The sequence below is a fragment of the Myotis yumanensis genome, unplaced genomic scaffold (assembly GCF_028538775.1).
Source record: "Myotis yumanensis isolate MYYU_CA2020_CCGP unplaced genomic scaffold, mMyoYum1.0.hap1 SCAF_3, whole genome shotgun sequence".
In the NCBI taxonomy this organism is placed as follows: Eukaryota; Metazoa; Chordata; class Mammalia; order Chiroptera; family Vespertilionidae; genus Myotis; species Myotis yumanensis.
This window is the reverse complement of record NW_027223754.1, coordinates 210,289,954-210,317,809: the sequence shown is the minus strand read 5'-3', so window position 1 is coordinate 210,317,809 and position 27,856 is coordinate 210,289,954. Positions and strand designations below refer to the sequence as shown.

At 56.8% G+C, this 27,856-nt stretch overlaps 2 protein-coding genes and 1 pseudogene across 2 annotated transcripts; 2 read left to right on the top strand and 1 right to left on the bottom strand.

Annotated features, from left to right (window-relative positions):
- Window positions 1-387: 387 nt before the first annotated feature.
- CHADL (chondroadherin like) lies at window positions 388-11,020 on the top strand. Its single transcript, XM_070411191.1, has 6 exons — window positions 388-459; window positions 1,863-2,031; window positions 2,775-4,472; window positions 4,993-5,159; window positions 5,787-5,973; window positions 10,847-11,020. Exons 1-6 carry the CDS (start codon window positions 452-454, stop codon window positions 10,871-10,873), a joined length of 2,256 nt encoding a protein of 751 aa, XP_070267292.1. The 5' UTR covers window positions 388-451; the 3' UTR covers window positions 10,874-11,020.
- On the bottom strand, window positions 8,477-27,856 carry L3MBTL2 (L3MBTL histone methyl-lysine binding protein 2). The gene is made up of 17 exons (XM_070411192.1): window positions 27,775-27,856; window positions 24,147-24,387; window positions 22,421-22,554; window positions 20,598-20,721; window positions 19,731-19,810; window positions 17,934-18,051; window positions 17,376-17,510; window positions 17,031-17,119; window positions 14,289-14,520; window positions 13,779-13,855; window positions 13,510-13,614; window positions 13,016-13,163; window positions 12,830-12,912; window positions 12,320-12,554; window positions 11,797-11,862; window positions 10,906-11,022; window positions 8,477-10,482 (listed from the first exon to the last, which is right to left on the bottom strand). The coding sequence occupies exons 1-17, from the start codon at window positions 27,796-27,798 to the stop codon at window positions 10,370-10,372; spliced, it is 2,121 nt and encodes a 706-aa protein (XP_070267293.1). The 5' UTR covers window positions 27,799-27,856; the 3' UTR covers window positions 8,477-10,369.
- Window positions 21,313-21,473, top strand: LOC139007967 (U2 spliceosomal RNA; annotated as a pseudogene).

Here is a 27,856-nt window from a genome sequence, read left to right as displayed (position 1 = left end):
CTACTATGTGCCAGGTGCCTAATTTAATGCCCACAGGAACCCACTGAGCTAGTTACTAATTAGGGTTTCTCCTCACAGAGTAGGAAACTGAGGATCCGTGAGGCACAGCCCCACACAGGACCCCACAGCTGGAGGCCCCTCAACCCCTCCAGGCCCCTCCCTGCCGGGCCACCCTGGGACTTGGCTGCCCAGGCCCGGCCTTGAGGCCTGGGCCGGAGTCCTGAGCTGGCGCTGGGCAGGAGGCCGTGTAACTCCAGCCGCTGCTCCCACCCCTGCCCGCCCCTCCTTCACCTCAGCCTCTGCTGAGCTGCCCACAATGCCTCCCATTCAGCCCTGTCCCCACTGCCAGGCCTGCAGGCGGGGAGGGGGCTCCTGCCAGCATCCCGACAGGGACAGACGCAGCCTTTCCCTTGTGCTGCTGCTCTTCAGGCTGGACTGCCCGTGAGACGGCATGGAGGGGTGAGTCTTTGGGTCCCGGGAGTCTGGGGGGGCGGGGGCGGGTTTAGAGAAGCTGAGCGGCTGCTGTCAAGCCCCTCACCCCCACCCCGCCCCTCTCCAGCCTCTGGGATCTGCCTGGGCAGAGACTCCAAGGAGGGAGGGAGTGGGAATGTGGGCTAGTCCCTGGGGGCTTGTCCCTCAGGGATCTGTCCCCTCCTCCAGGCCCCCCTCCCTGGTCCACCCTGAGCCTCAGCCTCGCCACAGACTGGGGGATGCCACCAGCCCCAAGGCCAGGCTGAGCCCTGAGACCCCAAGGAGAGTGAAAAACAGATGGTGACAAAGCAGTGAGTGGAAATGGGGGAGGCCCAGGGTGGAACGGAGTCCAGGGATCAGGACAGGCTGCTAGGGGCCCTGACAGAGCTGTAAACAGAAGGAAGAGCCGGTGCGTTAGGTGTTGCAGGTGAGGGGGGGAGCTCTGGGCTTAGGGTGGGGAGCTACACGCTGAACCTCAAGTGTTTGAGCAGATTCCCACTGGAACCAGGAGCGGGACTTGCCATCACAGGCAGCTGGGAGGTGCTGAGGGCTTTCAGCGGGGCTGTCAGGGCCCATCTGTACTTGGGAAAGTTCCCTTTGGTGGTGAGCAGAGCGTTGCGGAGGCAGGAGACACACTGTGACAGCGACTGTCCCCAGGAAGCAATAGGCAGTGGCTGACGTTGTGACATGAAGAGGTCCCAGTGGGTGACGGAGGAGTGGGGGTGGGGGTGGAGGGACAGATGGGAGACAGACAGGGAAGTGGATAGGCCTTGCCCAAAGCTCAGCCCTAATCCCAGACCCTCAGTTTCCCTTCCCAGTCCTGGCCAGCTAGTGACACTAAAATGAGAGGACAACAGGGAATAACCAGGAGAGGAGAGGGCTGAGCCACTGGCTCACCTGTCAGGTGGCTCTGACCAGCCATTAAGGCTCCTCAAGGCTCTCGGACCCCGTAATTCCTGGTCCCCCAAGTCCTACCCCACAACCTGGGCTGGACCTAAGCCCTCCCCTCTGGCTGGCAGCCTGTCTTCTTGAGATGAGTGTCATTATGCTCCCTGCCACCACGGGGGCTGCTTCTCCCTACACCTCCCACCTCGGCTGGGAGGTCCGGGCCTCCCTGGACTGGGAGCCTCCCTACAGCTGCACAGACTGAACCCAGAGGCATTCTGGGATTTAGCAAGGCCTCCGTGCACACAGCCAAAGGCAGGTGCCAGGTCACCTCTCTGAGCCTCAGATTCCTCCAGTGTAAAGCAGGGCTAACAACAGAACCTCTGCTGCGTGGGGGAGGGGGGAGATGACACCTTCCCTGGGGCCAAAGGACCAGAGCCTGGGCTCCGTGAGTGGACAATGTGGGACCCTGGCCCCTGTGAACAACGGGCTCTCCTCTCTCCCAGTCCCCAAAGCATCTCCTCGGTCCTGCTGCTTTTTCTGCTGCTGCCCCTGGGCCCAACTGGGCACACAGCTGCCCAGCGCTGCCCACAGACCTGCGTCTGTGACAACTCCAGGCGGCATGTGGCCTGCCGGCACCAGAACCTCACTGAGGTGCCCAACGCCATCCCTGAGGTCAGCAGGGTGAGGGGGTGGGGGAGGATGGCAGGAGGACTCTGGCTGGCATGAGAGGACCTGCCACTGCCTGGTTGGGAGGAGACCCTGGAAAGTCACTTTTCCTTTCTGAACCTCAGTCTTCACATCTGTAAAATGGGAATGATAATAAGCAACAACAAGATGACAAGCTATTTAAAATCCTCTGTGATTGGCATAAGTAGTTGACCTATAAACATTGAATTAATTACAGACCCTGTGGCAGAGAACAGGAGATATATTGGAGGAAGATATGGTGTCTGCTCTAGAGACACAAGAACTAGTGGGGACAAAAGTAAATGGGCATGCCCAACCGGTGTGGCTCAGTGGTTGAGCGTCGACCTATGAACCAGGAGGTCACGGTTCAATTCCTGGTCAAGGCACATGCCTGGGTTGCAGGTTCAATTCCCAGTGTGGGCTGTGCAGTAGGCAGCCAATCGATAATTCTCATCATTGATGTTTCTCTCTCTCTCTCTCGCCCTTCCTCTCTGAAATCAATAATAATATTTTTAAAAAAAGAAAAAAAGTAAACAGGCAGTGATAATTCAATGCAAAAAGTGCCAGAGCTGGGGAGGCCCAGGTGGCTGGGGAGGAAGGCTCCCTGGAGGAGGTGTCAGGGAGCAGGAGGAGAAGAATGAGAGAGAGGTGAAGGGGAGGAGACGTGTCCAGGGGCACAGGCCGCACTGGTCCTTATGGTGCTCAGGCTCCTCTCCCCTCCCCCTTAGCTGACCCAGCGGCTGGACCTCCAGGGCAACCTGCTGAAGGTGCTCGGCCCAGCCGCCTTCCAGGACCTGCCTTACCTGACCCACCTGGACCTGCGGCACTGCCAGGTGGAGCTGGTGGCCGAGGGTGCCTTCCGTGGCCTCGGCCGCCTGCTCGTCCTCAACCTGGCCTCCAACCGCCTGCGCGCGCTGCCCCAGGAGGCGCTGGACGGGCTGGGCTCCCTGCGGCGGCTGGAGCTGGAGGGGAACCTGCTGGAGGAGCTGCGGCCCGGGACGTTCGGGGCGCTGGGCGCGCTGGTCACCCTCAACCTGGCACACAACGCCCTCGTCTACCTGCCCGCCATGGCCTTCCAGGGGCTGCTGCGCGCCCGCGGGCTGCGGCTGGCCCACAACGCGCTCAGCGTGCTGGCCCCCGAGGCGCTGGCCGGCCTGCCCGCCCTGCGCAGGCTCAGCCTGCACCACAACGAGCTGCAGGCCCTGCCCGGCGCGGCCCTGTCCCAGGCCCGCGGCCTGGCGCGCCTCGAGCTGGGCCACAACCCCTTCACCTACGCGGGCGAGGAGGACGGGCTGGCCCTGCCTGGCCTGCGGGAGCTGGTGCTGGACCACGGCGCCCTGCAGGCCCTGGACCCCCGGGCCTTCGCCCACTGCCCGCGCCTGCACACCCTGGACCTCCGCGGGAACCAGCTGGACACGCTGCCGCCGCTGCAGGGCCCGGGCCAGCTGCGCCGGCTGAGGCTGCAGGGGAACCCGCTGTGGTGCGGCTGCCAGGCCCGGCCCCTGCTCGAGTGGCTGGCGCGGGCGCGCGTGCGCTCCGATGGCGCGTGCCGGGGCCCCCGGCGCCTGCGGGGCGAGGCCCTGGACGCCCTGCGGCCCGCGGACCTGCGCTGCCCCGGGGACCCGGCCGAGGACCTCGACGAGGACGAGGAGCCGGCGGCCGCGCGGCCCCGCGCCCCTCCGGGCCCCGCGGAGGAGGACGGCGCGGCCCAGCCCTGCCCGCGCGCCTGCGTGTGCGCCTCCGCGTCCCGGCACAGCGGCTGCGAGGGCCGAGGCCTGCAGGCCGTGCCCCGCGGCTTCCCCGGCGACACCCAGCTCCTGGACCTGCGGCGGAACCGCTTCCCGGCGGTGCCCCGCGCGGCCTTCCCGGGCCTGGGCCAGCTGGTGTCGCTGCACCTGCAGCACTGCGGCATCGCGGCGCTGGAGGCGGGCGCCCTGGCCGGGCTGGGCAGCCTGCTCTACCTCTACCTCTCCGACAACCAGCTCTCGGGCCTGGACGCCGCCGCCCTGGAAGGGGCCCCCCGCCTGGGCTACCTGTACCTGGAGCGCAACCGCTTCCTGCAGGTGCCGGGGGCCGCCCTGCGCGCCCTGCCGCGCCTCTTCTCCCTGCACCTGCAGGACAACGCGGTGGAGCGCCTGGCGCCCGGGGACCTGGCGGGCGCGCAGGCCTTGCGCTGGCTCTACCTGAGCGGGAACCGCCTCTCCCAGGTGTCCCCCGGCGCCCTGGGCCCGGCTCCGGAGCTGGAGAAGCTGCACCTCGACAGGAACCAGCTGCGAGAGGTGCCCACGGGGGCCCTGGAGGGGCTGCCTGCCCTCCTGGAGCTGCAGCTCTCGGGGAACCCGCTCAGGGCCCTGCGGGATGGCGCCTTCCAGCCCGTGGGCCGGTCGCTGCAGCACCTCTTCCTGAACAGCAGTGGCCTGGAGCAGGTGGGCACAGGGGGTGGGGACTGGGGGGGGGGGCAGCTTGGTCCTATGTAGGGAACATTCACTCAACAAACACTGCCAGCCCGGCAGTGCCAGGCCCGAGGCTGGGCACGGGACCCTTAGATAAGCCAGACCACACTGCCCAGGGAACTGGGTGTGGGTGACAGAGCATTCGAATCCATGCCACACAGAGGCCTGCCCGGGAGGGCACTGCTGGGCTCTGAGGAGGGAGGAGGCGGGCCCTCAGGGCCCCCTACTGTTGTGCACTGTGAGGCAGTGGAGCCCTCAAGGGGCTTTGCCGCGATGGGGGTGGGGTGTCTCAGGCAAAGCAGAAAGCACCGGGACCGGGTCCAGGTGACTTGTAAAGGGCAAGTGCTTTGGCGTCAGAGGCACCTCTGTTTCCACCCAAGCGCTGCCTCCTGCCTGGCCACCTGAGGGTCCCCACTGCCTTGTGCTAGGGGAGCATGGGCCTCCCTCCCGGGCCTGACAGGAGCTCACCCCAGGGCCTGGCGCCTCCTTGCAGGTTTCTCCGGGGGCCTTCTCAGGCCTGGGGCCCCGGCTGCAGAGCCTCCACCTGCAGAAGAACCAGCTGCAGGCCCTGCCGGCCCTGCCGGGGCTCAGCCAGCTGGAGCTGGTCGACCTCAGCGGCAATCCCTTCCGCTGCGACTGCCAGCTGCTCCCACTTCACAGGTGAGCACCTCCCCCTGGACCCCCAGCGGGACCCGCCAGCTGCTCTCAGTCCAGTCCCCTCTGGCTCTCCAGGGCCCCGAGTCTGCCCGGCTGAGCAGCTTTCGGGGAGCGGGGTCCTGCCAGGGCACAGCTTGGAGTGGTTTCTCTGAGCCTCGAGTCCCTCATCCATAGAGTGGGAATGAGATCTGCCCAGCCCAGCGGAGCCGGACCTCATCAATATTCTTGGGCGCTTCACATAATTACACGAGAAAGCAAGAGTCACCTGGAGTCCTGCCTGTCTGGCCGTCTGACTTGGGCCACACAACCCCCTTCTGTAAGGGGCTGATAGTAATCGTGTCCACCTCATGGCGGCAGCTTGTTAGCAGTTACATTGAATTAGTTACGTGTATAGATTGGTGTGACCCATTACAGCCCTGCGTAAGTGTTTATCACCACGACTGCCCTCTTGTTACAGAGAAGGGATGTGAGGTTGGAAGTGACTTGCTCAGGGTCACGTAATTGGTGAGCGACCGAACCAGGATTCTCTGGAGTCGGTTCTCAGGCACGAGGCCCCACTGCCCCAAATTCCCGAGGCCCTCGCCTCAGGAAAGCTCAGCACCGTGGGTTCCCCGAACTCTTTCTCCTCAGGTGGCTCACTGGGCTGAACCTGCGCGTGGGGGCCACCTGTGCCGCCCCTCCCAGTGCCCGCGGCCAGAGGGTGAAGGCTGCAGTTGCTGTCTTTGAAGCCTGCCCGAGCTGGGCTTCCAGGAAGGCCAAGCGGATGCCCAGTGCCCGGAGAACCCGCGTGAAGGGAAGACAGCGGGGAGCAGACAAGGTTGGCAGGTGGGGGGAGGCCTCGGGGGGTGGGGCAGGTTCCAGAGCTCCCGGGGCAGCAGGGCTCTGACTTCTCTTGGTCTCAGTTTCATGTGGTTCTAGATCTGGGCAAGGACCCATTGCCTCCATTCAGGAATGCCCATGCCCGCCTCCTCACCTCCTCTACCTCCGGGCTGGGCCTGGGGTGGGTCTGTCGGACTCGCTGCTTCACGTGATTTCATCCCGTGGGACAGTGGCCTTTCCGCTAGGCCACAGCACACTGGACCGACGTGTTCGTGAAATCAATCCCACTGTCACTGAAAGGCTGGATCCCTGTTGACTCAACCATTTCCCACTCTGACCTCGAGGGCCTGGCTGTCCCAGGGGCGGGCGGCCAGCAGTGCCGATGCCCCCCTGCTTCTCGGCCACCAGCTGGACTCCACTCTGCGGTGGTCTGTCAGCCCCTTGGCACTGTGTTCACCATCCTGACAAATGCATTCACACCTGAAAGATCAGCTGTAGCCAGATCTCACCGCACAGAGGAGAGTGAGCGAGATGCGGGCGCCTCTCCAGGTCGGGCCCGCGCTGGGTGGTGAGGGCACTGGGAGCGGGAGGGTCTATAGGGGAGCAGCCAGTCCTCAGAGGGAAATGAGAACAGAACAAGGAGGCACTGGGAGGGAGAGGACCTGCATCGGAAGATTTGGGGTGCCTGGGGACCGTTAGATGATGGAGTAGTTCCCTGGGGCTGCAGAACCACGTACCACGAACGGTATGTTTATCACCTCACTGTTCCAGAGATCACAAGTCTGAACCAAGGCATGGTCATGCTCCCTCTGACGCTCTAGGGGGGTCCTTCCTGCCCCTTCCAGCTTCTGGGGGCCCCAGATGCTCCTTGCCTGTGGCAGCACAGCTCCAACCTCTGGTATCTCCTTGTCTTCACATCATCTCACGACATCCTGTGCCCCCTTCTTATAAGAACACAGACTATTGGGTTGGGGTCCACCCTAATGACCTCATTTGACCTTGATTACCTCTGTGAAGTTTCTGTTTCTAAATAAGGTCTCATTCTGAGGTGTTTCTCTGGAGGACATAATGTAACCCCTAAGAGTGTTCCGTGTGGGGGTAGAAAGGAACCCCTCATAGGACCCTAAGCTGAAGGTGAGCAGTTCTGCCGTAGAAGCACGGCCTGGAAGAGTGGTGACAGTGGCAGCAGATGCTGACACTTGTGTGCATGGACTTAAGCCAGGCTTGTGCTGATGAACGGCACGGGCTCTCCCTGTGCCGGCCCGGGCTCCTGGAGCACAGCTGCCGGCCCCGGCTCCATGCCAGGGCTTTAGTTCAAAGGGACACCCCCCACCCCCCCCACACACACAGAGTACGGTGGTGTGGCAGGAATGAGGGTACCTCAGACCATGCCCTCCAGCCACCCTTCCTGAGACGCAGATACCCCACCGAAGGCCAGCCTGGAGTTCTGGGCTTGTTCTTATTTTGTTGAAAGTGGCAGTTTTCTCCCAGGAACACAAAGGAACTGAAGGATAAGGGTCCTGACCTGTGGCAGGATGCTCTGGGTCGGGATGCTGACCTTGCCTCTCCTTGGAGCCTAACCTCTAGCTTGGGGCCCAGCACATGGAAGATGCTTAATGGTGAGGGAATGGATTGTGCAGCAGCAATATGGCTGATCAACCAGGGTTTAATCCCGCTGCTGTCATTTAAGTAGTAAATTTAAGCAACCAAGTTCCTAGACCTTAAGGAGCCTTTCTTGTCCTGTCTGTAAGATGAAGGCATGTTCCTTGCAGGCCCTGTGGAGATGAAGCTGTAAGTGTGTAAACCAGGGCCAGCATGTGAAGTTGCCATAAACGGCCGTCCCCTTGCTTCTCCCAGTCCCTCGGCAGAGGAGGTCTGGACCAGGTGGCAGGAAAGTGTGAGGTGCATTTGGACTTGGCCGAATCCGCACCGGGAGCCTCGGCATGTCCTGCAGCAGAAGCAGGGAGTCAGAAGGGCCCTTCAGGAGGTTCCCAGCCAGCAGCCCCACTGAGACCATCCGGGAGCTGAGACACAGGGTCATTCTGTGCCTTGGGGAAGAATGCCCCAGAGGTCAACTCTTGCACCTGGGACACATCAAATTGACCTTTAGGCCCCATCCATACCCTTTCATGTCGTACACACTCATTGCACCAGGCCCATGCAGAGGGCACGAGGCACAAGGCACAGGCTAGGCCAGTGATGGCGAACCTCTTGAGCTCGGTGTGTCAGCATTTTGAAAAACCCAAACTTAACTCTGGTGCCGTGTCACATATAGAAATTTTTTGATATTTGCAACCATAGTAAAACAAAGACTTATATTTTTGATATTTATTTTATATATTTAAATGCCATTTAACGAAGAAAAATCAACCAAAAAAATGAGTTCGCGTGTCACCTCTGACACCCGTGTCATAGGTTTGCCATCACTGGCGCTAGGCCTTGGGGGAACTCAGGGTTTGGGGGAGGGGAATGGCAGAAATAAGGGCACTATGTGTGGTTGCTATGGAGACAGGTGCCATTTATTCTTTATTGCTTCTTCACATGTGAACTCACCTCGCAATTGTTACTATGAGGCGGTATATCAGAACACGCTGCTGTAAGGAACAAAAATCAGACAAACTGGACTTCAGCAAGTAAGGGATTTCATTATCTCACTGTCTGGGGAGGCCAGTCCAGGGCCTGAGTAGCAGCTACACTTGTCCTTCAGCTCCGCCATCAGGAGCTTTTGTGCCCACGGCACCTGTAGGCGTAACTTCTTCATTCAAGAAGAAACTAAAGGCCAAAGTGCCATATGATTCGTTTCCCCAGAAGCCACAGGGAACACCTAGGCCATCTTCGTCCCTGGGGGTTGATGCCACTGCCTGTCACACCCCGGTCTGTCCCTGCTTTTGGCCTTCACTGTTTGCAAATCTAGCCACTTTTTGGAGAAATCAGGCTGCACCAACAAGCTGCTTTCTGGGGCTCGTTTCTGCACCATGTGGGGCTGCCTGATGGCTTCAGCAAAGGAGACCAGACCACGTTCTCTCCACTGACTGGAAACTGGCTCCCCTTGGGCTGATCACCCATCTCTGGGATGACACCCCATAGCCAGGCCCTGAGCAAGCAGACAGCACCCCGAGTGGCAAGCACAGGCCACAGCAGCCTGACTGACCAGCTCAGGCGGCAGCTGGACTCCAGGCCAGCACAGCTGCGCCTTAGAGGTGGACCCTGACAGTGCGGCTCCCTACCCACAGCAGAGGAGAGAAAAGGGCTGAGGCTGCAGCTTCCGCCTTAGGTTCCAGAAAGGGGAGCGAATGAAGAGACAGGATTGATCAGAAAGGAGACAGTTTCAAAGGAGACTAATTTGGGCAAAGAGGAGGTGAACTAGAATGTAATTTCCGAGAGGAGCAGGGAAACCCGTGTTAAGGAGTTAAGGGCTCGGACAGCAAAGAAGAGGGAACCAGGAAGTGTGTCCTGTTACCCCTGCTCCCTGCTTCCGGGGCTCCTGCACAGGCTCCTCCGCCAGCAGGACTGACACTCCCCTCGCAGCCCTGACTCTGACCCTGGTTCACAGAAGGGGAGTGACAAGGACAGGCCCCCGCCCAGCCGGCCTCTGGAGCAGGTTCAGATGGAGGCTGGAGGTCGTCTCCCAATCAGTGGGGCCCCCACCACACCTGCTGCTCCCCCAGGGGCACGGGCTGGCGTGGTCTTCCCCTCGCCAGGTCCCTGCAAGCCCCCAGCCCAGGGAGCACACCCCACCTCTGCCCTTTTAGAAATGGGAACTGGTGCTCCTGCCAACAGGGAACATAGGTCAAGGACGCCTCACAAGCCACTGAAACCCACATCCTGGTCACTGCTTCTCAGCTGCCCGACAGACATGGCTGTCCCTGCGGTGCTGGGAGGAAAGAGCACAGCCCAGGGGGCAAGACAGGCCACTTGGTAAAATGTTCAGACCATCACACCACTCACCCCGACCAGGCGAGGCCTCCCCCTCAGGAGCGGCCGCAGCCTTTATTATGTGCCGCCTTTATTATGTGCCGGGCCGGGCCGGGCCGCACACACAGGCGCACGACACTTCACTGTTGGGTCTTGCAGTGTGGCCACAGCCCCAACCCGGGCGGCTGAGGGGTGTGGAGGGGCGACTGGGAGGCAGAGCTTCAGGAACTGGAGCTGGAGAGGGAGCCACTCCGACCATGTGGGGACCCCAGGCAGCCCCAGTCACCAGGCCTTGCCAGAGGGCAGAGGTCACAAGGCAGGTCAAAGGAGACCCGGCTCATCCTTCAGTGCCGGGCCCTCAGCACCAGGCAGTATTTACGCAGAAAGGCTCAGTCTCCAAACTGAGGAGGGTGGAAGGGAGGTGGCGACAGAGGAGCCTGCGCTGGCCTCCAGGTGGCCAGGCTGGCAGCAGGGGCGGCTCAGTCGTCTGCCTCCTGTTTGATGTTCTCGATGGAAACGGGCAGCTCTGGACTCAGGGCCTTGTCAGGCGTGGCCGCTTCCACATGCTCTTCCTTCACACGCACAGCGATGACTGGAGAGGGAGGAGGGGGGGTGGGGGAGAGAGAGGCTGTGCATGTAACGCTGGGAAGGGTGGGGGCTCCGGATCTGGGGGAGGGATCTCACTCCCTAGCTGGGGGTCTCAGGATGAGGTGGGAGAAGGCCCAGGCCCGTCACACGCCCACCAGGCTGGCTGTGCCACAGACGCTGCACCTGCCCCTCTGCTGCCCACCCTGCCAAGCACGAGGTGGGCAGAGGTGGAGAGGCCAGGCTGAGCGGCTTGGCTCCGCTCAGATCTGGGGTGGGTGTTTCGGAAGCTCTTCTGCCCAGTGGTCTGAGAAGGGCTGCTTGGTGCCCAGAAAATTCCCTTCAAAATTGACTGTACCCTTCTGTGCCAGGTGGGGAAGGAGAGGCGCCGCCCCTGAGCCCTGCCCGCCAGCCCGCCCTGGGCTCTTACTCTCATCGGGAACGGCCCCCGCCGAGACCTTCTCTGTGGCCCGTAGGTCTTCATCCAGCAGGGGCTTCTTGGACCCCTGTCTCAGGGGCCGCGTCTTGGTCGGTGGCATTCTTTTCCCTTTGAATAAAAACGGAATTAAACCCAGCATTAGGGTCACATCCATGTGAGGCTTGAAGGTTGGATCTCATCCAGCGGCTGGGCAGCAGAGCAGAGGGGACGGTACTGACTTAGGGGAACTGGCCTGAACTTCTGACATCACCCCTCAGGCCCTGTGCCTGAGGCTCAGAGCCCCTCACAACCTTAATCCTGCTCAGCGGCCTCCCATTGCGGGCACCTCTTCTCTGGGTGGTGCTGGTCATGGAGGCTGCCTCGCCACCACCCTCCTCTACGCCCTGCCCCCTCCAACCGGCTGCCCCGAGCCAAGCCCCTGCTGGACTCAGGACCTGCTGAGAGTGGCGCCGCCTGGGGAAGTGACCCTGAAGCTGTGGCTGCCCTTGCTCCCATCCCTGAGGGGGCAGAGGGAAGACCGGCAGCCTGGGGAGCAGCTTCGTTTCCTCCAGCACCTCTGACTTCCACACCCAGCAGCTGAGCACAGCAGAGGGGCTGGTTCCTGTCATGGGCAGCATGGGGCCCCTCCCTCCCCTTCCTGCTCTCAAATACAACCTCCTGTCTTTTCCTGGCATCTGACCACTGCCAGGGACTAAAGGCTCCCTACTCTGCTCTGGGTCACGGAAGACAGGATGACCGCCCGTGGGGCCAAATGGGAAGGGGAGGAAATGGAGGGACCGTCATCACAACCTAAGTGACAACACCCAAGCTCTGCTCCCAGGGCCACAGGCCCTGCTGATCCGGGTCCCACACCAGCCCAGGCAGCTCTAGAGCGTCACTTACTTTTCTTCCCAAACTGCTTCTTTCTTTTCTTCGTGGCCTCTTTGGCCTTCAGAGGTGTGGTTGGCTCTGTTGTTGAAAGAAAAGGACAAGAGGTGAGGAGAGAGTTCTGAGAGGACACAGGGTAGAGGCATATCCCGAGACCCCTGCCCACCCCTCATAGCCTCCCTGACACTCGGGACACCCCAAGAAGGAAAGCCAAAGTTGGGCATGAGAAAGGGGAAGGGGCTGGGGGAGGGACTGGAGAGCAGCTGTCCCTTCCCACCCTCGTCACCAGGGCTGCGCCGAGGGACCTGGGTAGTTTACCTGGGTGCATAAGGGCACGAGCATATGACAGAGTGGGCAAGATCAAGGAAGGAGCTCTGCAGGCCAGAGGGAAAGGGAGACAGAGAAGTCAGGAGCAAGGGTGGGCCAGGAGACTTCTCGATCTCATGCCACAGAATGAGGTGGGCATGGGGCAGGGGGCGTGGTTGGAAGGAAGGAAAAATGAAAGTCAGGAGCCCCTTAGGGCTGCAAGAACCCAGACCTGTGGCCACGGGTGGCTGGAGCTGGTAGCCGGTGAGCTCGCACCAGCCGACGGGGTAGATGTCCGGGGACTCACAGTCCACCCACTGGTCATACTCGTTGTCCCAGCCGTCAAAGTGGATGCTGAGGAGCCGATGCACCACCCGCTTCACTGTGGCCACGCAGATGAGCCGGGGCTCCATCAGGTCCACGGCCTCCAGCTTCATGCCCACCTTGAAGCCGTGGTTGGGGCAGTCCTGGGAGGAGGAAGAAGGCAGTGACCTGGCCAGCCAGCTCCCTGCCCCAGTGGTGAGTGCCTGCAGGGGAAGGTCCCTCTGACCAATGGCCCCCCTGTACTTTGTGCCCAAGCACCAGTCCCTGTGGGAAAGGGACCGCTGGACTATTGGGGCGCGGTGCCTGTGTCGGAGCGGGGCCCTCTCCCCGGAAGTGGCTGATCTCAGCAGCACATACTCGCTGACAGTGGGCAGGGCCAATCCGAGGCCACCGGGTGCCCAGTCCTCAGTCTCCTCACCATGTTAAAGAGTCTCGATGGAGCTGCTTTCGACTTGGTCTTCTCCAAGTAGGTGTCCCAGTTGAAAGTGCGTGTGTCGTAGCCTGAGGAGCAGAAGGAGATGTGGAGGGAGGAGGGGGAGTGGGAGGAGTCCAGGGGGGAGCACCAGCCAAAGGGGCGCCTGTAGCCTGGTCAGGCCAGTCTTACCTTTTGGGAGTGTGAGCTCAATGTCATTCTTTTGGCAGAAAGTGGCTGGGAAGATGGCGTGGGAGGAGGCGTGGTAACAGAACCAGTCCGAGCCATCGGTGGAGGGCCCCCCGTCCACACAGATCATTAGGTAGCCATCCAGGAGAACCTGGGGGTGGTCGAGAGGGGTACCCAGAGAACACGGTATCATTAGCTGCACCCCATCCCAGGGCAAGTCGGCTGTGGTGGGGACACGAGGCCATGGCTCCCCTGAGCTGCTGCTCCAGCTACAGCACTCGAAGCCTATGCTGGAGATTACTGACCCTCCTCACTGGACAGCAGTCCGTGCCCACAGGGCCCATGTCTGTCTTTGTGCCACTGTGTTCTCAGTGGGGAGCTCACAGAACTCCAGGCTCCAGGAGCAGGCAGCCGGGAATGTGGTGGACACGGAGTGAGGGCTCTGCACCAGCTCCCTCCCCCGAGCCGCCTGGAGGTTGAGGCAGCCACAGGCTCACCTTGCAGATGGTTGCCACGCAGATGTTGCCCAGATTCAGGGGGTCGATGGCCTCCAGCTTCATCCCCTCCTCAAACCAACCGCCTTCTGTGTAGACAGCGCGAACCTTAAAGGAACGGGACAGCTGGGGCACCTGGGACAGCCCAAGTGCAGGGCGGAGGGAGCAGGCCTCTACTGCCAGAGGCCTGGGAAGGGAACAGGGAGGGCCAGGGTCCAAAGGCCTGGATTGGACCCATGATCAAGGGGAAGGGGCCCAAGAGCTTGCCTCACCTTCTTGAACAGGTAAGGAACAGCATCACAGTAGATTTTCCGGAAGGTGGGATGGTGGGCCATGTCGCTGCGCCTCTCTTTTGGGGAGATGGCAGAGGGAGTGAGGGAGAGAAGGGAGTTGAAGGCTGCTAACAGGGCCATTGCTACACTCCCCAGAAGTGCGGGTGCTGCCCTGCAGGTGCTGCCATCTGTGTCTCAGCCCCCACCCGCCTGGACTAGAAGCCAAAAGCGTCAGGCACCCTCTATGGGAACTATTAGCCCCAAGACCCATTCTCCTCCCAGGTGACAGGGGGAAGATGGGGCCTGTGGTCTCCAGTTCCAAATCAGTTTTACCACCTGCAAGCTGAGTGACCTTGGTCAAGTCACTCAACCTCTCTGGGCCTCAGTATTGCCAACTGCAGGATGGAGATGAGCACCTATACCACAGGGCGTTGTTGTGGGGTACAGAGGTGCTCCCACCCAGCCTCGGGGTGGCAGAGCTGGGGTCAGGCTGCCTGGGGCTCTGCTAACCTGACAGCTTGATGCCGTGGCCGACACGCCGTGACCAACCCACTGGATGGATCAGGGGGCTCCACATATGGCACCAGAAGTCGTCGTCACTGTCGCCATCTTCGTACAGGAGCCGCAGGCGACCTCCAATTACCGTGTCCACCACGGCCATGCGGGTCCGAGACACCTGGGACTTGTCCACCACCTCCAGCCGCATGCCCTGCCGAAAGGGGTACTTCATGCTCTCCACCATCTGCAACATCAGAACACAGGCCTGCTGTGGGCATGGGGCCCCTGCCACCACCTTCTTACAAGCAACCAGAGGACGGGGAAAGTGGGGTGGAGCCGCCCGAACACTGAGTCAGGAAGTGAGCCCTCCTGTCCCCCGATTCCACCCTGGCCTCCACGTCCTGAGGATGACACTGAGAAGGCAGGCAGCTCACAACGCGCACACCAAAGTGCCAGTAAGCCCACCTGCGGGGAATTACAAAACCCTTCGCAGACTAAGGAAGCGGGTGCCCAGAGGGTCAGGTGACTTGCCCAGAGTCACACAGTCATTCGTGCCAGAGCTGAGCCTTGAACCTGATCCCAGTATCCAGCCTTGTGCTCCTTCCGGGACCTGTGTTCTGACCCACAGGTGTCCCACACTCCCCTCTCCTGCCCGCCTCCTGCTGGTGGCACACACAAGCTTCCTGAGTAGAGTCGCCTTTGCTTCCATCCATCCAATTCCAGCTCTGGCCTCACCGGGCCGCGACTCTGAATGGCTTTTGTAGCACCTCAGTAGCAATGCCTGCCCCCTCTGACGCAGCAAGGACAGTGACCAAGAGGCCCACCAACGGCTCTAGAGAGCCCTGTGGTGGGCACGGGTGACGGGGGCAGGAGATGCTCTGTTTGCTGTAACTCTGGTGAGGACTGGGGACAGTGAGCTCCGCAGGGCTCTCTCAACCCCTTGGCATGGGGGCACTGAGCTGTGCTATTTCAAATCCCACCAGAAGGGAAGGCGTCTCCAGATCACCTGGAAAAGCTGACAGTCCTCCACCACAGACCCTCAGCCCTCAAGGCCGGAATGCACCACCCCAACACCGCCTGCCTGCTGGTCCATTTAGATGAGGGAGAGATGCAGGTGAGGCCTGGACTGGGGTCCCTCTGGACTGCCCCCCACCAGCCTCCCTGAGACATTCCTTTCCTCTGCACCCACCCGTGGCAGCCCACAACCCAACAACCCTACTCCAGGGTTTATGGTCACAACCGGAACCTGAGCTCTGCAAGGACAGAAACTAGGTTCTCTCTGACTCCGGTCGACATTCTCAGCCGAGCACAGAACTAGGCACAGAGTTAGTGCCCAGTTAATGATTTTTCTCAGCAACGAACAAACACAGGCAACACCAGACACTGGCTGATGGGTCATTCATTCAAAAGATTTTACTAAGCACTGACCATACTGCAGGCATCAAAGGGCATGTTTGAGTTGAAGCTTCCTCCACAAACCCACCTCTTACCCTCCCCCCGTCTTCACAGGCAGCTGCTTTGTGTCCGCTCCAGCACGCACTGCACACCTGGGTAGGTGACGAACCGCACGCTTGCCGACTGGTTCACATGGAACCCTGTTCTGCCACCAGAAAAGAGGCCACCTTAATACTCATAGTGCCCTGCACCACCACCATCCTCTGCCTCATCTTGAGACAAGGTCCAGCTGAGAAAGAGTAAACAGTCATCCTCAAGGCAAATCTGTCAACTGTGCAAGGCACTATGGGAAATGCAGGAGGAAAAGCTTACAGTTTGGTTGGAAAGAGAATACAAAACGATGATTAACAACAGATAGAGAGATAAGCAGCAAGGGAGTAGCACCCACTGAGTTCAAAGAAGGGAAAAATCATTTCTACTTAGGGAAAGAAAGTCCGAGAATGCCTCCTGAGGGCTGGGGACCACCTCTTGCTGCAGGCTGGTGCCGGTTCCCTGGGCGATACGGCAACTCCCCCTCCATCCTTGTTTTCCAATGCTGGCTTCCATGCCACCCACACCCTACTGACCAAGGTCAAATTCAAATGCCATTTTTTCCATGAACCCTTCTTTAATACTTGTTCCAGTTCAATTTCGTGTCATGGCAGCACCTGCCCTGCATTCCCTGCTCACTGTTGTGACACCCAGGCAACAAGGGAACCACACCTGTGAGATCCGGGTCAGGAGACCTGAGGTTCGGCCCCACCACCTCGGTGAGTGAGCCCCAAGCAATCTGGCCTCTAGAGTGGGAGAGACTGAGTCTTCACTCTGTCCCCTTGAGATCCCTTTGAATTTTTACCATGTGTATGGCTTTTTAGGTTAAAGAACTAAATAATTTTTAAAATTACAATTCAATGCCACACAGGTGGTTCTGAAGCACCTCCCTGGTTCAGAACCAAGGCCGCTTTATAATTATTCATGTGCATGACTTCGTGTCCTCGGCCAGACAGGAGGGTCCTGGGATGCAGGGCCTGTGTTCCCACAGCTCTTAACAAAGCCTCCTGAGCAATGCTCCCGAACAACGCCCTGAGCACAGGTGAGGGCCCAGGAGAACAAACGGCAGACAAGGCAGGTGGTCGATGCGGCGGGATCAGAGTCGGGCTGGGGAGGAGGCAAGAACCACCATCCTTCCTGGAGAACCATGGAGCCACTACGGACTGTTAAACAAGGGTCTTAGGAAGAACCAACGAGCAGCAGGAAGCACATCAAATAGGAGGGCAGGAAGGAGACCACTGAGGAGACCCAAAGGGCTCAGTGCCAGACCTTGATATGAAAATCCACGGGAAGCGTCCTGGAGCCCACCAACCGCTTCATGAGGTAGCCCTTCCAGTCGGTGAACTTGGCGTGGATGGCTGCGGGACAGAAGATTCCTGGTTACACGCTGACAACACTTCCACCGACAGGGGGCGCCAGAGCCACCCCAGAGACCAGCAGAGGAGATGGACGACTTATTTCTGCCTTTCGGTCCGCAATCACCTCATCCTATACAATCAGGCTCTAAACCTGGAGCTGCCACGAGGCCTCTGGGACAGAGGAGGCAAGTGGGTTCTGTTCTGCCTAACCCAAGGGCTCTCGGAAACCAGCACACGGAAGCCCTCATCAACTCACTCCGGGGCGGCACCAGGATCTTGCTGTTGATGGCACACCAGCCGATGGGGTGGACATCCACAGTTCCCAGGTTGCACCAGAAGTCGTGGCTGCCATCATTTTCAAAGCCCTCGTACCGAAGCAGTACTCGGTACCCTGGAAAGGACACGAGCCGCAGTGAGGGAGGGTGCGATGGGGAAAGGTATGTTCTTAGGCCTTCCTCCTTCCGCAGCCTAACCCAGACTTTCAGCTGCCACCTCCAAGAACTCCTTGCAGACACTGTGGTCTCTGCTGTCCACAGAGTCATGGCCAAAACAAACCCATGCCACTTACTTGGAAAGCAGTGCGGCATAATGGGGAGAATTAATTTTCTATAGCCTGATTACCCCTGGAATAAACCTTAAAAAATGGGAGTTTCCAAACTCACCCAGCTCGGTGGTCCCCTCTAAGGCAGGCGAGGTAGGGCTGCCAGGGCGCCAGCAACTCCAGCAGGTGGGGTTTTGTTGCCCACAGCACTGCCCACCCATCTGCAGACACCACTCTCCAGACCCTGCTCCTCTTTGGCCAGAGGACACCCACCTGCGGCCTGGATGACAGAGGCGATCCAGTACACCCGGCTGGGGAGCACAGCGTCACTGTTGAGCACCTCCACCTTCATCCCCTTCATCACATCCTCCCACTGGTCATAGAGTGGGACCTGGGTGGGGATGAGAGAACCCAAAGGAAACAGTGAAGTAACTGCCTGGGCTGGCAGAGAAGAGCACTGGCCCCATGGCTTCCCAACTGATTGTGTCTTTCGCCTTTTCGCATCAGTCCCTGGACGAGGAAAACCAGGCACAGGACGAGGGAGGGAGAGGTGAGCAAGGTGTGTCTGCTGCCCTTGAAGAGCAGTCAGGGAATGGAGATGGGGTGGCCAGGGTGACGGTCAGAGATCCAGTCAGGCAGCGCCGGTACTAGTCGGTACAGGACCAGCTCCTCGCTGTATCATCTTGAGCACATCACACCTGTGCCAGCCTGCATGACACCCTGCATGCCACATTACAGCTGCTAGTGCTTACCACATGCCAAACCCTGTTCTTGGCACAAATATCACCTCCTTAAATCATCATTCAAGCCTGGGCAGTAAGGATCATGACCCCTGATCTCTCAGCCATCGCCACGCCGGCTCTCACAGAGCCGCCCACCACACATCACTCCCGCGTGTTCTTTCTCCACCTCTCACAGAGCCGCCCACCACACATCACTCCCGCGTGTTCTTTCTCCACCCCTCCAGCTGGTCCTCTCCGCCTGTTCACGTGCCCCTCCCACCCACCCCCCCCCCACAGCAAGGGACTGCTTTTTGGGTGCCCCCCACTGACTAATCCTCACTTTGCTGCCAGGCACCTTGATCTCCTTTGGGGAAATTCACCTTTTCTGCATCCCAGCCTGCTTACGCCAATCGGGGTATCCTGTCCCATGTCCCTGGCCACAGACTGGGTTCATCATAGACCTAGAATGCTACCCAGGCACACAGGAGCGGGCTTTTCCCAGGGCACATGAACCGCACATGTTAAATGCAAGTGTGCCGTTAACTCCCCTGCAGCGAAGGTGCCAATGCCGGGGGTGCTAGAGAATTCAGGGCAACTAGGAGAGGCCGCCTGCACTAGCAATTCAGAGGAGTCGAAGGTCAGCTCTTCACTGTTCAGGGCACCCTGCAGAGTTCAGCAGCAGCTCAGAAAGGAGAGGCCAGGGGGTGGGTTTACTCTGGTGAGAGGCCTCCACCTACATTTCCTGGTGTTTTAGAAATTGGCTTGGAAGACAAAAGAGTGCTGCTCTAGGCCTCCCTCCTAGCCTGCAACCATCGCCTACAGATGCTTCACAGTCAGCGCCTCCACTCCACGCCCAGCCCCCAGGGCCTCACCCTGATGGTGTTTCTCAATGATAGGGGCCAGGGAGCCGTCTGCAGAAGGGGCTCCAGGAGGCATCCACATCCGCCTCCAGGGACCAAGGGGCCCAGGGTAGTTCAGAAGCACCAGGCTTTCAATGGGAAACATGGACAATGGGAAGAAAGGAGAAAAGGAGTTCATATTTGGTGCGCAGACATAAGCGAGCACCACGTTCCATTATGTAAATAACAAGTTGCCCTCAGAGGGGCAGTGCAGTGCTAGAAGCCCTCAGTGAGGGTCCGAGGGAAGACTTTTGCAAAGAAGTGAACAGAAAGGTAAATGAGTAACAAAGCTGGACTTCAACCACCAGGACCCTGCTCCACCACCACTGTTCTCTCGCGGTGCCAGTGCTGCGCCCAGCCTGGAACAGTGTTTGCGAGGCAGTGAGGTGAGGTGGGTGGTGAGCCCCTGGGCTCCCTGCTCCCTCTTCCCTCCCCGCCAGGGCACTCACGTGCTTAAAACAGCTGACAGGAGCAGCCTTGTAGCTGTGATCCTTCAGGAACTTCCCCCAGTCGAACCCCAAGACCAGCGCTGCAGACAAAGAGGAGTTGAAGAGAGTGGAGTCCGGAGCTCAGGCAGCAGCCACTCCAGGCACCTGGCCCCTGAGGAGCCTGGAGAGGCAGGTCCCTTTCCCACCACAGCAGGATCTCAGTCCCAAGTGCATGGCGAGGCCACCTGTCCCCATACCTGGCCCACGAGTGGCCATCAGGACCTTCTCCAAAGGCTGCCAGACTCTCAGGAGTAAACAATCAGAAGGAAATGTCTGGCCTTTCTTCCCCCAAAGGAAAATGAAATTCAAAGACCCTTGAGTTTAAATTCCTCAGACCTCCCCCTGACCTGTCATTGGCTACAGCAGGCAACCCTCACGCCTATGGAGCTCAATTTCTGTCAGAAACTCTGACCACTCAGAGCAGAGTTGCTTTGTGCCTCTATTTAACTTGCTCAGAAATTGCTCCGCACTCAGCACTCAAAGTTCCCTTTCTTATTGCACCACCCCTCTCCCAACTAGACCTGGTTTTCCACCGCCCAGGGAAACGGAAAGCACAGAGCTAACATCATTGCAAAACAATAGAGGCTAATTCATGGCTTTTGAATGATCAGTGGGGGTCCTGCCATTTAGGGTGTCTGAAGGGATTTTCTGCAGTGATTTCCACAATAGCTACCAGGTGAGGAAGATGCAACCCACAGTAAGCCTGTGTCAGGGCTCTTTCTAGCGGACCATCTTTTCTCCTCACTCCCAGAGTGGGCCCCCAGCCCTGCCCCCCACCCCCATACCCATGCCCAGCAGCTCCCTGAGCACAGTCCTCTGCCCGCTTACCGTCTTGCCCTGTTGGTGTCCCATCTGCTAGCTGTCCCGTCCCTTGGGAGTGGAGAAAGGCTCCAATTTTGGCAGACCAGGCTGCTTTGTGCAGGACTTTGGCTTTCTTGGTAGGTGGTTTTCCCTGAAGGGCAGAGAGGATGTGTGGAGAATATTGGCTAAGAATATAGCTCTAGACTTAGACTGCCTAGGTTTAAATCTTAACATGGGTCAGTTCCTAGTAAGCTCTCGGGGCTCCAGTTTCTCCATTTGTAAATCGAGGTGATGCTAATAACAATAAGGGTTGCAAGGATGGGAGAAGGGCTTAACTCTTGTCACTGGGGAGGGACGGACAGACGGCTGAGCAGGAAGGCAGAGAGCGACACCTGTCCCATCTTTTAAACTTTTGCTTCCTCCAGCAACCTTTTCCTAGTGGCTTGAACTCTCAGCCATTACTTGCTCCTGCGCTTCTGCAGATTTATGGCAGAGAATGGGCTTCAGGGGATCTGTGAATGGAACCGGGAGACTTTTTGTATATACATGGAGGTTCCGCTTCCATCAGGGCTCAGAGTCCTCCCCCAAAGCTGAAGGACGCCGATCCATTCTGTAATTTGTAACCTAAGCACTGCTCAGAGGCCCAGAGAATTTGCTAGAGATCAGTGTAGTAGAAATGTGGGTTTAGAACCCACACAGACCTAGGGTCAAATCCTGGCTCCATTTTACTTGCGTGCCTTTCATCGCTTCTCGGCCTTTTGGCTAAGATCAAGTGTATCTGTGTACCTTTCAGCAAGTTACTAAAAATTTTTGGCCCTTTAAAAGGACTTTTTAAAAATTATTTTTTTTAGAGATCACTGGTTACACTGAGAGTGCCAAGCCCTTAGTAAGTACCTCCAAATTGCAGCTATTCACAATATTACCAGCTCACGGAGGAAGGATTTTCCATGCCTTGACTACAATCCACAAAATGAGGGCAACAACAGTAATGATCTCGTGAAGGTGAGCGAGTGTAGGAAGCACTGAGCAGAACTGGCTCGCTGACTCACTACACACCAGAGCAGGCCCCAAGCCTGCCTGCACAGTAGGTTCACCTGAGGAGCTCTTTGAAGCCCCTGTGTCCAGGCCACACTTCATCCCAGTTAAGCCAGGCTCTTTGGGAGCAAGACCCAAGCGTCAATATTTTTAAAACCTTCTAGGTGAGCTCAACATGCAGTCAAGTCTGAGAACAGGCGTTGTGGACGGCAGCCAGTCACCATAAACAACACAAGGCCTGCACCTGAGATTAGCTTCCAGCCTCGCTCTGCTGCCTCAGCCCAGAGCCACCCTAGCAAGTCCTTCTTCCTCTGGACTCCGGCACACGTCCCAGTTAGTGTATGGGTCGGACAGCACATCAGAATCTCTCCATGTCTGAAACTGCTATGAATGTCAGTAATTAACTAGAGATTGTAAGACTTTCTGGGTGGCTATGACACGGAGTCAGAGATGAGCATCAACCATCTAAACCCACTGGGCTGATGAGCCTGTGGCTGGTCCCCAGCTTCCTTTCAGAACATTTATAAAAATGTGGTGCAAAGACCAAGGGCATTTTTAAGACTTATTGAACCTCCCCAGAGTGGGGAATGAAGTGAATGCAGCTCCAGGAATCTGCAAGTTAATAAGCTCCATAAATAGATTCCTCTGCCCCCTAAAGTTTGAGATCATAATAAATACCAGGCAATTTATATCCTGGGATGGATACAGGCAAGGTCCTCCCAAGCCCTCTTGGCCCCTTGCCATCAGTTAGTTGGCTGTTCCTGTCTCAGCACCCTGGGCCCCAGGAAGGGTCTTCCCAAGTGACTGCCTCTCACCTGTAATCTAGCCAAGATACTGGCTTTCTTGGAGTTGGAGGAGTAGCTCCTGGAACAGGAGACGCTGCAGAACCTCTTGGTCTTGGAGAAGAAGGCTTCCCTTGTACCCACGATACCACACATCTCACAGACAGCTGGGAAGAGAACTTAGCACATGACTCACCTGATCTGTCACCCCAAATCAAACAGAATGATAGGCCCTTAAAAACCTGGCACTGCATTAACCAGGTAAATCCTGAATCTACTTCACCTAAGATAAGCTGCTTGGCATCCCTTGGCTATGTGTCAATAGTGGGGCTAAGAAAAATCCACAAAGAAACGTGTGTTGGAAAGTTTGCAGGGGAAAAAAGTAGAAAAAAGTGCCCAAATCATTTAACTTCTGAGTCTATTTTTTTTCTCATCTATAAAGGGACTGAACTAGATCAGTGTTGCAACCCCGGCTTCACATTAGAATCACTTGGGGGCTCTTAAAAATGCCCAGGCCAGAGCTAGAGAACCCTGGGCTCGATGGTCTCTCTCGGGTCTTTCTATTCCTAAAGTTCTGAGATTCTAAGAGAACAACTAGAAGACAGAAGGGAGACAGACACACGAAGGCAGACAGCACAGGATGAATAGAAAGGAAATAAGATTCAAGTGGCAGAGAGTCTTAGGTAATTGTTCTGAAGAGGCTGGGCACCAAGGAACAGAGTGTCCTCACAGACCCCTAACCTGCCTCTCTTCACAGGCAGTGACATGTGGAGACCCCGACATGGGTCCAGCAGCTGTCCAAGCATCACATCGCTGAAGCCAACTGGCTTCCATATGCTCCATGGGGATTCTTATCTGCCCAACCACCTACTCCTCTTACCCAGGGGTCACTTTATTCTCTATTTCCCTCACTGTCACTTCCAAACCATAAGCTATTTCTTGTTGCTTACTGGATAATAATCAGAACACTTTAGGTATCCTACCTTCTCAACATCCACGCTTAAAAATCCACCAGCGGCCCTAGCTGGTTTGGCTCAGTGGATGGAGCATCAGCCTGTGGACTGAAGGGTCCCAGGTTCGATCCCGGTCAAGGGCACATGCATGGGTTGCGGGCTCAATCCTCAGGAGGCAGCCAATCAGTGATTCTCTCTCATCATTGATGTTTCTATCTATCTCTCCCTCTCCCTACCTCTCTGAAATCAATAAAAATATATTTTAAAAAAATCCACCAGCTACCCTGGCTCAGTGGATAGAGCATTGGCCTGTGGACTGAAGGGTCCTGGGTTCAATTCTGGTCAAGGGCACATGCCCGGGTCGTGGGCTCGATCCCCAGTAGGGGGCGTGCAGGAGGCAGCCGATCAATGATTCTCTCTCATCATTGATGTTTCTATCTCTCTTTCCCTTCTCCCTTCCTCTCTGAAATTAATAAAAATATATATATTTTTTAAAAATACACCAACTATTCACACAAATGTAAAAGCAGTGCCATGTTAATGACTAGCATCTAATATGTGCTGAATAAAATCAGTTGTATGAAAGGAGTGAAATCACAATTTGAAATCAGATGCACCAGGGGAAATGACCTTTGGGGATGCTTGGGGTGCTTCTGTCTCTCTCACAGGTCCTTACACATCTGATCCCTCATACTTAAGACCAAACAGCCCTTTACACCTGACAACTCTGTCCACATGGCCTAGATCCCCCCTCTTCCGCCACAGCCTCCTGAAACCTCCCATCTTCGGGGACACTCTGAAGGCACCTGGCTCGGAACCACTGCCGTCCAAGGAGCGAGGAGTCCCAGGGCTGAGCAAATGCAGGGGGGAGGTGGGCAGCTCCCCTGCTTCCCTCTCTTCATTTTCTGCTTCACTGGACTCCTCCAGATAGGAGCTGCTCTCGCTGCCCGCACTGCTGTTGTAACCCCGGAAGCTGTCATAGCCACCAAAGAGCTCCAAGTCGTCATCTTCCTCTTCTTCTTCCATGGGTTCTGAAGAAGGAATCTCCTAGTGCAAGAAAGGAGGACACAAAGCAGGCAGGAATCCTGGTTGGCTTCGTGTACAGGGAGGGCAGCTGCAGATCGCTAGCTGCTCCCTTTCCAGTTTTTGGTCAGTCAACATTTTTGGGCAAAATGGCAGGCAGAATCAAACACCCCTTTGGGAACAACAGAAGCGTCACTCTTGTTCATACACTTTGCAGGCACAATTCAACAGAATAGCTTAAAACAGAAAAAAACATGTTTTAGGAATTAAGCAAGCTCCTTCTGTGGATTTGTAAGTGATGATATTTTACATGATTCAATAGAATACAATGATATGAAAATATCCTAAGTGAGATGCCTCATGAAGACTTTCTGGGAGAGAAATATACAGCCAGCCCTCCATATCAGTGGGTTCCACATTTCCGTAAAAAAACATCAATACAATGTTAGTGTTGCTGACATGTACCATATAGTTAGGCCTGTGGTCGCATCTGTACTGAACATACGAAGGCAATTTTCTTTTCATTATTCCTTAAGTGATACAGAATAACAACTGTTTACATAGCATTTATATTGTATTAGGTATTATAAGTAATCAGGAGATGATTTAAGGTATATGGGAGGATGTGCATAGGTTATTTGCAAATACTATGATATTTTATATAAGGGACTTGCGCATCTGCAGATTTTGGTATCTGTGGGGGTTCCTGCAACCAATCCCCCACGGATTCTGAGGGAAACCTGTACAGGCATACCTCATTTCATTGCACTTCACAGATGTTGCAATTTTCACAAATTGAAGGCAAGACTCTCCACCAGCAAAAAGATTACGACTGTCTTTGTCGCGGTGGCCTGGAACTGAACTCAGGAGAAATGTACTCTTCCCCCTTCAGCATATGTACATCAAAATAACCTCAACTCAAAAACAACTTAAGTCAGAGAAAAGTTAATTTGGGACCCAGACTGCCATAAGAAGGATTTGGAAGGCAGAAGACACACTAGCTATAGCACAGTGGAATGTACCACAACTTGGGACTTAGCTCTGATCCTAACTAGCTGGGGCAAGGCATTTAACCTCTGGGACTCAGTTTTCCTATCTATAAAATAAATAAAAAACTTGGCTCACAGGATGTGAGATGTAAATGAGATAGTGTATATGAATCTACCTGGCGTGTAGTAGAAAAGGTGTGAAGAATTTGGACTCTAGGTCAGGGCTCAAATACCATCTCTAGTTTTGTTGTTGTTAATCCTCACCTGAGGATATTTTTTCCATTGCTTTTTAGAGAGAGTGTGGAAGGGAGGGAGGGAGGAGGAGGAGGAGGAGGAGAAAGAGAAACATCATTGTGAGAGAGACACATCTATTGGTTGCCTTCCCCACACACCTCCACCTCCACCGATGCGGGTGCGAAGTGTGATGCTCTAATCCAGTGGTTCTCAACCTTCTGGCCCTTTAAATACACTTCCTCATGTTGTGACCCAACCATAAAATTATTTTCGTTGCTACTTCATAACTGTAATGTTGCTACTGTTATGAATTGTAATGTAAATATCTGATCTGCAGGATGGTCTTAGGCGAGCCCTGTGAAAGGGCGGTTCGACCGCCAAAGGGGTCCCGACCCACAGGTTGAGAACCGCTGCATCGCTGAGTACACTGGCCAGAGCCCATCGCTAGTTTTTACCAGCTGTATGCTCTGCAGTAAGTCAGTCTTTCAGTGTCTCAGTTTCCCCATCTGTAAATGAGCACAATACCACCTATTTCATAGGCTTCGGGGGAAAAGTAAGGATTAATACATGTAAAGCTGCCGAAACCGGTTTGGCTAAGTGGATAGAGCGTCGGCCTGCGGACTGAGGGGTCCCGGGTTCGATTCCGGTCAAGGGCATGTATCTGGGTTGCGGGCACATCCCCAGTGGGAGGTGTGCAGGAGGCAGCTGATCAATGTTTCTCTCTCATCGATGTTTCTAGCTCTCTGTCCTTCTCCCTTCCTCTCTCTGTAAAAAATCAATAAAATATATTTAAAAAAAAATACATGTAAAGCACTGGGAACAGTGAGTGACGTGCACATAGTAAGTGTTCAATAAGTACTGGCAATTTTTACTGGTTAAAAGCATGGCATTTCAAATCAGATTTGCCCAGGTTTGAATCCTGGCTCTGCCACTTTTGTGTGCTTTGGTGCAGGACAGTCACCCTGGCCGCTCTGTTCTTCACTAGTGCACCGGAGAGAAAAGCAGGCCTCCCTTAGAAGACTGTTGTGAAGACTGAGATATGTAAAGCCTAGATCTGTTTCCAGGACTTAGTGACAGCTCTCAAAGTGTGAGCTATTATTCTTAAAAAAAATAAATAAATAAAAATAAAAAATATATATCTATTTCCCCAATTGATTTCAGAGAGAGGAAGGGAGAGGGAGAAGAGAGAGAGAAACATCAGTGATGAGAGAGAATCAACTGGCTGCCTCCTGCACGCCTCCTACTGGGGATGGAGCCCGCAAGCGGGGAGCAAGCGGGGCGTGTGCCCTGACCCGGAATCCAACCGTGACCCCCTGGTTCAAGGGCGATTCCACTTTATATTTCCAATTACACATGCAAATGTGCTAGAAAGGAAACTGAATTCAAATACAGGGTGACAAGGCCCCGGCCGTGGAGGCTAAGTTAGCTGGGCGTCGTCCCGGGAGGTGGCCAGTTGGGATCTCCGTCGGGGCACCAGCCTGGGGTGCGGGGTCGATCCCCAAATGCCCAGTAGGGGGCGCGCAGGAGGCAGCCGATGGATGTTTCTCTCCCTCTCCTTTCTGGTCTCCAAAAACAAAAACAACACACAAAACACAAGGCGACCGGAAGCCAATGATGAACGAGTGAGTGGGGCACAGGTCGGCAGAGCGGGGACCTAACAGGTGGATTTGGGGGCCGGCCGGGCGTGGCGCCGGCCTCCTCCGCCTCCCGGCGGCGTGAACTTCCCGGAGTCTCGCTACCGAAGCCGCAGCCACTAGAACCGTAAAAGCGAAACAGTAACCGGGACGGTGGTGCGTGTCCCGGGAGACCGCGCACGTGGGCAGCCTAGACACGGAATGTTTATTCTGCCTTCATCTCCCGTCACGTCACCCGGGATGTGACAGGCCTCGCAAGCCCTAAAGAACGGGGCCGCGCGACAGGAGGGACGACGGGGATTCGGGAGCTCTCCGACCCCCAACCCGGTTCCCCTTCCCGAGGCCAGGGAGGCGGTTCCTCCCGGAACTGCTCGCCAGACGCCGACCCCAGCCACCTCGGACCAGAAGGCAGCACCGACCCCTCTGGCCCTGCTCAGCCTGTTTATCCATCCTCCCACCCAGCACCGCAAGGCGTCGCTGAAAGGCCCGCAGCGTCCCCCGAGCTGGGCTCTCGGGGTTCCCTTTCCCTCCCGCCAAAGTCCTCTCCCACTCACCTCGACGGCGCGCGGCTTCTCCATGAGACCCAACAGTTCCCACAACCGTCACCAGGTGCAGGAAGCCATATTGGCCTCGCCG

Excerpts from the sequence above, each read along its gene's own strand:
- L3MBTL2 (XM_070411192.1), bottom strand. The coding sequence starts at position 27,798 with ATGGAGAAGCCGCGCGCCGTCGAG. Across the intron at positions 22,555-24,146 it reads CGGCAGTGGTTCCGAGCCAG|CTGTCTGTGAGATGTGTGGT; the intron begins GTGCCTTCAGAG and ends TTCTCTTCCCAG. Across the intron at positions 11,863-12,319 it reads CCAGCCACCCGTGGCCACAG|AGCCAACCACACCTCTGAAG; the intron begins GTCTGGGTTCTT and ends TTTCAACAACAG.
- CHADL (XM_070411191.1), top strand. Across the intron at positions 2,032-2,774 it reads TGCCCAACGCCATCCCTGAG|CTGACCCAGCGGCTGGACCT; the intron begins GTCAGCAGGGTG and ends CCTCCCCCTTAG. Across the intron at positions 4,473-4,992 it reads ACAGCAGTGGCCTGGAGCAG|GTTTCTCCGGGGGCCTTCTC; the intron begins GTGGGCACAGGG and ends GCCTCCTTGCAG.